This window comes from Rhinoraja longicauda, chromosome 40 (assembly GCF_053455715.1).
Source record: "Rhinoraja longicauda isolate Sanriku21f chromosome 40, sRhiLon1.1, whole genome shotgun sequence".
Lineage (NCBI taxonomy): Eukaryota > Metazoa > Chordata > Chondrichthyes > Rajiformes > Arhynchobatidae > Rhinoraja > Rhinoraja longicauda.
In genome coordinates, this window is record NC_135992.1 from 9,910,034 (window position 1) to 9,923,439 (window position 13,406).

At 39.2% G+C, this 13,406-nt stretch overlaps 1 protein-coding gene across 1 annotated transcript in view; it reads left to right on the plus strand.

Moving 5' to 3' along the window:
• The window catches only part of mei1 (meiotic double-stranded break formation protein 1), a 72,624-nt gene that overhangs the window by 7,568 nt on the left and 51,650 nt on the right, over positions 1–13,406 (plus strand). The window contains exons 5-9 of the mRNA XM_078430578.1: positions 388–461; positions 4,974–5,079; positions 7,064–7,267; positions 9,270–9,386; positions 10,300–10,331. Coding sequence (XP_078286704.1) covers positions 388–461; positions 4,974–5,079; positions 7,064–7,267; positions 9,270–9,386; positions 10,300–10,331 — 533 coding nt within the window. The remainder of the gene's footprint in view (positions 1–387; positions 462–4,973; positions 5,080–7,063; positions 7,268–9,269; positions 9,387–10,299; positions 10,332–13,406) is intronic.

Here is a 13,406-nt window from a genome sequence, read left to right on the forward strand (position 1 = left end):
CAAGCAATTACTAAAAAAACAAAAAAACAGGACCCCAGTGAGCTTCAGGGCATGCAGGAATATGGGATGGGGAGGGGGAGGGGGGGGGGGGGTGACATTAAAGAGAGTGTGGGAACTAAAGCCCCACCGGTTTGGAGGAATTGTGGGATTTGGTACACCAGTGAGTCAATTGCCAAACCATGATTTTTAAACAATGCAATAGTGGTTTAACAGTTATTATAGAAAAATAAAGGTTATTCTGTTCCTAATTACATTGCTTTTGAAATACATTTTATTATTCTTGAATTGGCTCACAAAAGTAGTTGTTGATGCAGGAATATGAGAACGATTCGTGGGTAGGTTATTTACAGGTCCAACCAACAGAGCTGATAAGTTGTTTTTTTTCAGTTCTTGTGCTTCTCACTGGGGAATTTAAGGCAGATGAATTTGTATGCTGCGTGCTGGATCAATGCCAAAAACAGGTCAGTTATTCCAAAGATGGGATACATTGCAATTTTTTCATAATGGTGATAATTATCCAGAAATGTATTAAATTAGTAAGCAACATATTCTGTTAAGAAATTTAATTTTTATTTACTTTGCTAAGATTTTTTTTATTTTAGAAATTGCAACCATGTAGCGAGGGCAACAAAAAAGCACCATATGTTTCTCAATTTTCCAATTTGTATTTTCTTCTATCAGCTAAAATAAATTGGAGACAAAATCCAATATCCTGCTATTTAAGCTGATGTAGTCTCAAATGACCATTGACTTCTGTCTTCAATGAGGCTAAATTCGATAGCTCTATAAGTAGACATAAGTTTACAATGTGCCATTTAACCCTTGGTTGCCATATTATACATTGTAGTTGCTAACTCCAAGCTACCTGATATTTGTACAATTGCAAGGTTCCCACTATTACTAACTATTCATTACTTGCTGGGTGCTTGAACAAAGTATTTACATTGTGATTAGCTATCTCCAATTAAACAGCCTCCTGACTATAACTCTGCCTCAAGCACCATAATTCCATCCAAACTCATCTCCAAACTCCTTGACCTAGGAATCAGCACTCCTCTGTCACCAACAGATAACATTCAGTGAGGACAGGTGACAAAACCTCCACAATAATTCTCAACACCGGTGCCTCGCAAGAATGCACTCTCACCCTACTATACACCCACAACCGTGCACCAAATCTGGCTCTTACTCCATCTACAAATTTGCAGATGACACCACTGTGGTGAACCAGATCATGAACAATGATGGGATGGAGTACAGGAAGGACATAGAAAGCTTAGTAACATTATGTCAGAACGACACCCTGGCATTTAATGTCAGCAAGACGAAGGAGCTAGTTATCGACTTAAAGAAGTGTGGTGGAGTGCATGCCCCAATCGGCATCAATGGTGTCAAAGTAGAAATGGTTGAGAGCTTCAGGTTCCAATGCATTAATATTACCAATAGTCTGTCATAGACCAACCATATTGATCCGACAGCAAAGAAGACACACTTTCATTTCCTGGGGAAATTCGGCATGTCTCCAATGACTGTGCAATCCTGCTCCTTCTCGACCTCAGCGCAGCGTTCGATACCACACCATCCTTATTGACCGTCTCCGGTACGCGGTTGGCATTGATGGCACTGCCCTGAGCTGGTTCGCTTCGTACCTCAAAGATAGGAGTTTCGCCATCAACATAGGCAGTTATTCCTCTGCTCCAGCTAGCCTCTCCTGCGGAGTTCCACAAGGCTCCATCCTAGGCCCCATTCTCTTCTCTCTATACATGCTCCCCCTTGGCCAAATCATTCAAAGGCACGGCATTTCTTTCCACTGCTATGCCGATGACACTCAGCTTTACCTCCCCCTGAAACCCAACAACCAGTCAAATTTAAACAGCCTGTCACACTGCCTTGAGGACATAAAATGTTGGATGGCACAGAACTTCCTCCAATTAAATGAGAGCAAGTCTGAGGTCATCCTATTCGGCCCCACCCGACTCCATCAAATTGATAACAGGCAGTCTTGGAAGTCTATCCTGCCTAGTCAAACCGCATGTCAAAAACCTCGGCATGATATTTGACTCTGCATTAAAATTTGATAAGCAAGTCAACGCTGTGGTAAAAGCCAGCTTCTTCCAACTTCGAACCATAGCTAAAATCAAACCTTTCCTCCAATTCGACGACACAGAAAAAATCATTCACGCTTTCATTTCCTCCCGCCTAGACTACTGCAACTCCCTATACACTGGGATCAGCCAATCTTTCCTGTCCCGCCTGCAACTGGTCCAAAACGCCGCAGCGAGACTCCTGACAGGTACCCGTAAAAGGGACCACATCACCCCGATTCTGGCGCCTCTCCACTGGCTCCCTGTATGGTACAGAATCAACTGCAAGCTCCCCCTATTCACGTATAAAGCCCTAAATGGACACTCCCCCCCTACATCAAAAATCTTCTAACCCCCCTCTCTAACTCCAGGTCCCTCAGGTTGGCCGACTTGGGGCTACTCACTATCCCGCGGTCTAGGCTTAAGCTCAGGGGTGACCGCGCTTTTGCGGTTGCAGCTCCTAGACTGTGGAACAGCATCCCTCTCCCCATCAGAACTGCCCCCTCCATCGACTCCTTTAAGTCCAGGCTCAAAACCTATTTCTACTCCCTAGCGTTTGAGGCTCATTGAGGAGGCGCTGTGAAATGTTTGCGTGCTACTGTATGTTTCATTTTTTTTCCATTGGAACCTAATCAGATGTACAGCACTTTGGTCAACGTGGGTTGTTTTTAAATGTGCTATACAAATAAAAATTGACTTGACTTGACTTGACATAAACTTCTCCACAAGACGCATCATAGAAAGCATGCTATTGGGTTGCATCACAGCTTGGTTTGGGAACAGCTCTGCCCTAGATTACAAGAAATTGTAGAGAGTTCTAGATGTAGCCTATTCTACCATAGACCAGACCCCACTATTGACTCCACCTACATTTCACAGCCAACATAATCAAAGACTTGTCCCAGCCCATCATTCTTTCTCCCTGCTCCCATGGAGCAGAATGTACAGAAGCTTGAAAGTTCGCACCACCAAACTCGGGAACAGCCTCTTCCCCTCTATTATTAGGTTTCTGCGCGGTCCTTCCATGAGCTCGGGAATTGTCCGATTCAGTTCTATACAATTGCAGACATTGGTATATGGAAATGATGCCCTGCAATGCTGAGAACTACATTCTGCACTCTGCATCTTGTATTCAGCTCTGCCTATTGTATTATTGAGTTGGTTGTATTTATGTATAGCAATATCTGATCTGATTGGATAGCATGCTAAACAAAGCATTTCATTTTACCTCAGTATATGTAACAATAATAAACCTAAACTAAAAGTAAGCTTGCACCTCTTAAGGGAGAAATGCACTGTGGCAGCAACAGGTCGTGGAACACGTGAAACTGAAGCTGACCCAAGAAACAGAAGAATGGTGCATTGGAGGACTTGGTGGAGGAGAGTTGTTGTCATCTGTCTGTAGGGCTTGGCAGCCATTTGGCATATAAATAAGGAAATGGATATAATTAGCCATGCCAATTAATGCCAGGAAAAATGGACCACACATGACTGATCATGATTTGTTAATACGTATTCAAAATGGCCAAGTTTAGTAATGTATTTTATCAAGTATGTTAGTAAATTTGGCCACTGCTCAATTCATAATAACCCTCTTAAACCCCTCAGGAACAATACACTGTAACTTCAAAGTTCTAACTCCGTACAGCACCCTCTTAAACTTAGTAATGCTGCAAACCGCACAGTGAAAGATTGCACACTATTGTGGCAATAATAGGGAATCCTTTTGGAGTGGAAAAATACATGTTTCTGTGCCCCAACCAACATGGGGGAGGTGATGATGGTAATAATTAGAATGCCCTTGAATAAGGCTGAGGCATTGGTGAAATTATTGAAAATAATGGGTATCTCATAACACTAGATTTCACATTCTTCTTCAACCCACACTCTTTTCCTGCACTCGAGTTAAACTGAGTTAGATGCACAAAAGGACCCAAAGTGCTGGAAGAACTTAGCATGCCAGACAGCTTCACTGAGAACATAGTAATGTGATGGGTCGGGTTGAAACCTTTCTTTAGACAGAGAAATGCAGTTTTTCCTTCCTCCAAATCTGTTATTGCTATTTTTACTTCATGTACCCAACATTTGCAACTTGAGCAGCATGCAAGAAGCTGCGATGATGAAGACTCTTATGTTTGTCATATTTTCAGTCACCAGTTTGGATCTTGACACTGCAGTTTAGTGGGTAGCATAACTTGACATGACAACCTGCTTGGATGCAGGCATAAATGGGCAGTAATGGGAAAGGCAGAAAGAATAGTAAAAGAGTCATCTTGCTAGAGTGCAAGGTCAATCAAATGTGAATTTCAATGTGTGGCAGTTGATATTTTGCAGAATGAGTAGTATTGACTTGGTTTGATTGCTGGATTGAAAGTGCAAATTGTTTTCATACAGGCTCAGCTTATTGCCATCAAATTTGAAATTTTCATTGCATGGATTGTGCTGGATATTGCGACAGTTTAAAATCTGTTCCCCTATATATTTTACAAGAATTGCTGTTGCTTGTCGGGTAACCAGTCTGCACTCTGCTGCCCTTGTCAACAGAATGCAACTTGCCATCTCAACTCCAAGCTGTTTGCAGTTATTCTTGTATGCAATTTTCAGCCACTCCCATTGCAATACAGCAATGTTCACCAAATAACAACTGCATAAAATAACAACCAAAAGAAAATCTGGTCGCTCAGCTACATGACGGATATCATTAAGTTGGAAAGGGTTCGGAATAGATCCACCATAATGTTACCTAGACTTGCAAGTTTGAGAATAAAGAGTGGATGTGGAGAGGATGTTTCTACTAATGGGAGAGTCTAGGTCTAGAGGTCACAGCCTCAGAATTAAAGGAATTCCTTTAGTCAGAGGGTGTTGATATCCTATTTATTCTTTTACCAGTTGTCAGAAAAAAGCAGTATGAGGAAAACCTTACCAGTTTTTACATTGATGGGGAAACTGTTGATCACAATCCCATTCCTTGCAGAGAAGTTGATCCACAAATATCGTGAGTATTTGGAGGAATACAAATATCAAGATGAGGTGTTAGCATGTGGAAAGGAACACACTTCCAGCCTATCATATATTGTGCCAGTTCCTAGATCAGGCAGACGACTGGATAGTTTCATTTGTATTAATGTATCATTGTATTTAATGTTTAGCTGGAAAAGCAGACTTTCAAAAATGTCTCATTGTTTAGTATGAATTGTTTAAAATTAAGTTTTTTTAACTTAAAAAAAGTTTTAAAAAGTTTAATAAAGTTTAAAAAAAGATTTATTAAAAAGGTTTGAGATCCTCACAAATAATAAACAGGCTTTCGTTTACAACACAATTGGTGATCGAGATACTAAAGCAAATTTTAACATTTGCAAGCTGTCTTTTGGAAAGCTGTATGGTCACTAGTTTCGTGACATAGGTACTTTGCATGCACATTAAGCATTCAAAACTTGCATATGACTCTAACTTAAATTTGATAGCCTCTTAGGCATTCCCTGCTTTGTTTATGTTTTGCTTCATTTCATCTACAGTGTAGCTAAAGAGATACCAAATGGAAAACATTGCAATTATTTTTCAGTGGTCAAGAAAATTATTTGGGCTCCAATATGTTGTTGCTGCACTGAACACACTAGACCTCCTTTCCTCCCTTTGAGACATCCAGAATTGGCTGATAAATATTCTCTTAGCAAGGTTTGATGCCACTGATGAAGCAGCTGAAGGTTGCTACAACTATATAGCAATGTCTTCGCTTCTTCATCTAGAATGTAGTCTTGTTCCATTCCCTTTACTGTATTGTGCTTCAGACCATTTCTTGATAATCACATGAAGTGAATCAAATTTATGAAAGACTGGATTCTCTAACAGTCAGGATTCTTGGGAAGTCAAAATGGATCATCTATTTCACATTGCTAACTGAAAATATTTGCAGATGCTTCAGCTTTGTTGGCACCTTTTCAGCTGTGCAACGGGTTAATCTAATTCAGGGCAAGCATTGCTTGGATAGTTTAGTTTGATATAGAGATACAGCGTAGAAATAGGCCCACCGAGTACGCGCCGACCAGTGATCCCTGTACACTAGCCCTATCCTACACACTAGGGACAATTTACAATTATTACTTTGGAGTGTGGGAGTAAACCGGAGCACCCGGGGAAAACCCCCTTAGGGTCTCGGGGAGAATGTACGAATTCCGTACAGACAGTACTCGTAGTCAGGTTCATGGGGTTTGTAGGTTGATTGGTCTCTGTAAATTGTCGCTAGTATAGGAAGTGGATGCGAAAGTGAGATAACACATAACTAGAGTGAACAGGCGATTGATGCCATGGCTCAGTGCGCCAAAATGCCTGTTCCCCCTAAACTACACATCCTCAAAGCTTCTTTGCACTTTCATTCTAGCTTTGGCAGTAATGTCAAAGGACACATCCATACTCCTTAAATCTCTTGTCAGCACAATTTAAAGGAATCATACAATACTTGGGTGTCTTCCATGGCACTTATAGGGACAGTCTGTCAAATAGGCTCATGCAAGAGTCTTCTACTCTCCATTGTCTGACCTATTCAACATATACCTGTGTTCCTTACTGTTTTCTGGTTTGTAGTCTGTCAGCCATTTAATCTACTTTCTCACTGACTTCATGTTCTAATATTTGTCATGAATCTGCTGTGGTAACTTATCAAATGCATTTAGGAAATCCAAATGCATTACATTACTGCATTCTTTACGTATCCTTTGGTTACATTGTTTCCTACCCTCCCCTCTCAAGATTCCAAAAGGACCAAGATTGGTGATGCATTTTAAAATATGATTCATCCTTAGATTAAAACCCCAAACAATTGCAAATGCTGGAAATCTGAAATTAAAAAGCATGTAAAGCATAATAGGATGATTTATCTAAAATAACTTTAAATGTTAAAACCATGTTGAACTATTGAAATATTATTTCAGTTAGAAACAATTGTTTTACATACATTTATTGTATTTTTCTTTATATATCAGCAATGCTGCTGGAACATTTGGGGCAAGCACTGGCTTACCCTGATGAAGCAGTGAAAGCATCGGTCTGCTATATTTTTTGTGCAATGTACAGTTATCCTCCTGTAGTGGAGAAGCTTTCTATGTACTTCAGTGAGAGACTTTGTAAGCTCATTATTTCAATTATGGAGGCAGCACAGACCAAAGAACTGCAAATAAACACCCTTGGTAAGTTTGAAATATATAATGTTTCATGTGTTCTGTGTGATATTTTAGTTCCACAAAATAGTTTTGTTTGTTTGCATATAACTGTTTTTAGTTAGAAGCTTCTTCTGATCAAAGAGTCTTTAAACTAATGCAGCACAGTGCCATCTGTTCGTCCCACCTTGTCCATGCCAAACTAGTTGGCATACTGGGTTCATCCCAATTGTCTGCATTTGGCCCAAGGTGCAAACAAATGCACTCTAAACCCTTTCTAAGAAACTATCTGTGCAAATATCCTAAAAGTCATAAATGCATCAATTTGTACAGTAAAATGGTCCCTTAAATCTTTCCCCTTGAGCCAATGTCCTCTAGTTTTAGAATCCTCTATCTTGGGAAAAAGATTATTGTTATGTTTAGTTTCTATACCTCAAAGACTGCATATAGCAATAGAAGTAGCGGTTAGCCCCAAAACAGGAGAAGCCTGATAAACCAGTCAAAATACTTTCTCGTTGTTTTACCTGGATAGCTGCATTAGATGCAGATGTACTCAAATCTTAATTATTTTTTTGCCTAGGTTTATTTAGAGATTTTAGTGACCCAACTCAAAATTCAGATTTTTCTGGCAAAATATCAGACATGTTGATAATGCCAGGTACAGATGATCCCCAGGTTACAACAAGGTTCCGTTCTTGTGATCTGTTTGTAACCTGAATCATTCGCAAGTTGGAAATGTAACCATGAACTGAGTTCCCACATGGCAAAAATACCTGCAGAAGTGGGTTGTCTTATAGGATTAGATAGTCTGGAGCAAAATGTTAAATCTTTGCCATTCTTAATAATAAAGCTGATACCAACAAATTTAGCCGAAGCATACCTTGGGCAGCTGAGGTTTTAAAAACTATTTAAAAAAAAGACATTACTGTTGGCCTGGATGGCATGTCTCTGGATAACATTCACAAAATGGAAGAAATCAATTCTTCCTGGGTTAAATGTTGCAGAATTCCAACTGGTGCCAAGAACCTGCAGCCCCACAGCAACCAGCAAACCTATCCTGACAATCTCCCAAATGGTCGTTCTTATGTATGGCTGTACATAGGTTGGGAGGATATGTATTTGGATAAGATACTGCATAAAAGATAGTTGTGCAATGAAATCCTAATTGGGTACAACGGTGCCACAGCGGTCGAGTTGCTGCCTTTCAGCTCTTGCAGCGCCAGAGACCCGGGTTCAAACCCGACTATGGCTGCTGTCTGTACGGAGTTCGTATGTTCTCCCGTGACCTGCATGGGTTTTCTCCGAGGGATCTTCGGTTTCCTCCCACACTCCAAAGACACAGGTTTGTAGGTTAATTGGCTTGGTATAAATGTAAATTTTCCCCAGTGTGTGTACAATAGTGTTAATGTGCAGGAATCGCTGGTCGGTGCAGACACGGTGGGCCAAAGGGCCTGTTTCCTCGCTATATCTGTAAACTAAAACTAAACTAAATTGTTGTCTCACAGGAAACTACTAATATCAAAAAAATTTAAATGTTGGAAATAGTAGATCAGTTTCAGTTTTAAAAGCAGTTATTATCAGTGGAAAAGTAGAGTTAATTCCCAGTTATTGTAGTCTACCTTTTTAACGCCATTGGGTATCATGGACCGTAGTAGTGAGAAATTGAAGATGTTCCTGAAAACTGCAGCTAGTTGGTCTGTGCAAGTTTTAAAAACGCAGTTAGGTATACCATCAATGCAGGATGTTTTCAGAGGGTTCACCCTGAGGAAGGATCTTCTGATATTGACCACTATGCTTGAGAACACAGTGTCATCAGGGTATGTGGGGGCTTGTGAAGGTACATTGCTGTTCTCCCTTTCAAAGCGTTGAGTTCGTCCGGGAGTTGATGCAGTAACTTGAGCTACTCAGTTTCAAGGTAGTCTTGTGTTAATGGTTAAAATCATTGATTTGCTCATAATTTGTTCAAAGTTCATATAATTTATTAAAAATCAAAATGAAAATCTCTTAACATTTTTTCTACACACTAATATAGGTCTTCTCAAGCACCTTCTGCAGTTTAGACAGTTTGTGACTGTGATGATGAGTTCATATGGACCAGAAGGAGTTAACTCAGAAGATGAAGTAGTTCCACAGGGTACAGTACCACAAGGTTATTGGATTATTATAATCTTTTAGAATGAAACACCTAAATGTTCACAGGTTGTAACCAATCAGTCAGAACAGTCCTTTTTCACCTTTACCTTAGTTTAATGCTGAGGTAGGAGCCCACTTTTTCTATTCTGGAAAGGCTCAGTCAGCAAATTGGAACTGACATTGTGCAGTTTCCATGACTAAGGTTAATATTTGAAATGCAGGCAATGCATGGAAGGGTAAAGTTCTGCACTGTAAGGCCGGTAGCTTCCATTGTACTGTATTCTATAGAATAGCAAATTGCTGTCATGGTGCTTAGGATTCTTTGATTGAAAGGTGCTTGCAGAACATCGCTGGTCAGAAATCTCTCCTTCAACTCCATTGTTGCAAACTGACTAACTGCTAGTCATGTATCCATGTCTGAAGTCAAGCATGAGTTCCCATTAAAGCACTGTTGCATTGTTCTGCAGCTCCCTGCTCTTTTTGTGAGAAACGGTAATTAGTCTTGTTCCCGTTATTACCTCAAATATCAGAAAAGGTATTAAAATATTTGTATTATGCTGTCAAATCAAAAACATAATTCTACATCAATTATTGATTGTTGATTAAGTTTCTAGCTTTGACTGCATATTTGTGAGCATAGTGGGGCCACAGGTTTGTGATGTGATCAAAGAAACTTTATTTAATCGCTGCAGTGAATCTTGTGGATCCTACAGATCCCACCCATGATGTGGGTGATGGTAAAATTAGCCAGTACCACATTCTCGGGTACTTGTTTGTATATAGAACTCAAGCAGGAGACTCCAATCACAATAAATATAGTGTTACTTCAGATATACCGTACCTTTAAATCTGAGCGATGTATAACTTTAATTTCATCCTGATTATGTTAACCATTGATAATCATCAATAAAGGATCGCTTATTTTTCAGGTGGAAATTCACTGTGGTTACTATTGAAAAAGGTAATGCCCATTCAGCTTATTTTACGATTTTATTTATATGTCGTATGAATTATTTGAAGATGTTGATCAAAATATAGTTAAGAATCTGTCTTCATAGGCCATTGTTACCAGGCCAGAAATTATCTTGTGGATACAGGGAACTACAGATGCTGGTTTACAAAAAAAACACAAAGTGCTGGAGTAACTCAGCGGGTCAGGCAACATCTGTGGAGAACGTGATTAGGTGACCTTTCAGGTTGTGACCCTTCTTCAGACTCTTCAGAGATGCTCCCTGACCTATTGAGTTACTCCAACACTTTGTGTCAGAAATGATCTTGTTATTTGATCAAACATTGTCCAGAGTGAAAGTTCCTTCCAAAGGCAGGGAGATCAAAACACAATGCAGTAATCTAAATGAGGATTCGCCAAGACTCTAATATTGCAAGCCTGGATTGGACAGAATATCCAGAAACTTGTGGTTATATTTATAAATATTAAGTGAGAAACTTTGGATAACAACACCAACAAGCCAGCAAGCAACACAACCTGCAACTACATTGGGAAAGTAGAAGCAAGAAAATCAAAATAGTAAATATTGATTGAAGCTTGAGCAAGAAATGTTTGATGTATGTATAAATACATCCTTTCTATGTACAGTATATAGCACCCATACACACAAAATATATATTTAATACAACTCTACATTGGGTTTTAATTGAAATAATATGCACAACTGGCCATCAGACCATAGACCATCAGGCTATGTCATTTATGTACGCCATAGGACTGTCACTACCATGGATTTATCAAGTTCCTGTCTAATTCAGATGAAAACATGTGATTGATTGAACCTAATTCTAACATTGCTACCTTCTCCTAACCCATCTCCTCCTCCTAACCCACCTTGACACTTGGTCTCTATTTTCAAAGCAACAAGCATCATATTTTTTAAAACATAAGTGATGGTGTCTTCTGGCCATTCGGCATTTACATAGCTATAAAGTGATTTTTCTTTAAATATTTAACCAAGCTGGAGTAACAAAAGTAAGGAAGGAACATCCCTTATAAGTCTTCCATTTCAATATTCTTATATGATTGCAAGATATTTTCATTATTTGAGTTATTATGAAGGCATGTTGGCCTTCATAATGAGAGGATTTCAGTATCGGATTAAAGAGGTTCTTCTGCAGTTGTATAAGACCACATCTGGAGTATTGTGTACAGTTTTGGTCTCCTAATTTGAGGAAGGACATCCTTGTAATTGAGGCAGTGCAGCGTAGGTTCACGAGATTGATCCCTGGGATGGCGGGACTGTCATATGAGGAAAGATTGAAAAGACTAAGCTTGTATTCACTGGAGTTTAGAAGGATGAGAGGGGATCTTAGAGACATATAAAATTTAAAAAGGACTGGACAAGCTAGATGCAGGAAAAATGTTCCCAATGTTGGGGGAGTCCAGAACCAGGGGCCACAGTCTTAGAATAAAGGAGAGGCCATTTAAAACTGAGGTGAGAAGGAACTTTTTAACCCAGAGAGTTGTGAATTTGTGGAATTCTCTGCCACAGAGGGCAGTGGAGGCCAAATCACTGGATGAATTTAAGAGAGAATTAGACAGAGCTCTGGGGGCTAGTGGAATCAAGGGATATGGGGAAAAGTTGGGCGCAGGTTACTGATTGTGGGTGATCAGCCATGATCATAATGAATGGCGGTGCTGGCTCGAAGGGCCGAATGGTCTCCTCCTGCACCTATTTTCTATGTTTCTATGAGTCTCTTTCTTAAAATGTATTCCAGTTCATTTCCATATTACAGTCACAGATAACAAGGGAAAACTGAACCAACAAAATATATAATGTCTATTCCCTTTGGTCTTGGTCATTCTTTACTGTTTTCATTTTTTTATGGCTGATTTGTGAGTGTAATGCAATCAGCATGCCCATTTTACAATATCTGCTCATTATAATTGCAGTATATAGTCATCACTGTTGTTAAGTGGTTCACACCAGTTAAAATTCATCTCCATTACCAAAACTAGTTTGCATTAGCCTGTATCAATTGAATGAGATATGCATTGTGACTGGAGCAAGTACTGACAGGAGGATTAAAGTAAAAGGTCCTGGGAAAGATGGGGAAAAAGAAAATGGGACCTACTAAATTGTTATGAAAAAATTCAGAATGAGGTGAGGGTGGGAAGATTTAATAGGAACCTGAAGGATAACTATTTACACAAAGGGTGATAAATATATGGAACAAACTGCCAGAAGAGGTAGTCGAGGTAGGTACTAACACAACATTTAAAAAACATTTGGATAGGTCCAGAGATAGGATAGGTTTAGAGGGATATGGGCCAAATGCAACCAGGTGGGACTTGTGTAAATGGAGCATGTTGGTCGGTTGTTTGATTAATTTATTGGTGCACTTTGAGTATATTACTAATCGTCGAAATGGCATTTTTAGATTTTCAGAAGGTTTTCATAAAGATCATCCTCAGGAAGTTGGTTGGGAAGGTCAGAGCACATGGAATTGGGAGTTGAGTGGACTGAGAATTTGTTGACAAAAAACAAAGAATGACAATCAACACTTAACAGGCTGTGATCAATAGGTTACTGCAGGGATCATGCTTGAGCGCCAACAATTCACAATCTGTATCAATAATTTGTTTAAGTGGACTAAATGCCATATTTCCAAGTTTTCTCTTGGCACAATAATAGTTGAGATTGTGAATAGGGAGGAATATATAAGTGGAAATAGACAAGTTAAGTGAGTGACATTGAATATGGCAGATGAAATATACATTAAATCCATGCAACTGGCAAAATTGTTTTTTTGAAAATAACATCCATCAGAAATCTTATTTCACGTGTGAAATAAATGTGGAGACGTATTTAGTTTATTTATACATAAAGGCAGTGCAATTATAGACTGGTCCACTTTGAAGAATTGGCACTTCATGTAATGGTGAGTACAGTTATTTGTTGGATTTATGTTTGTATTTTACATTAGTAATATTTAGCATTAAAATTTAGATTTACAGTGTAAAACATTGTTATTTAAAAGAGTAAGATGACATTTAATTCGCCAATTTATTTGAAGGCTAATG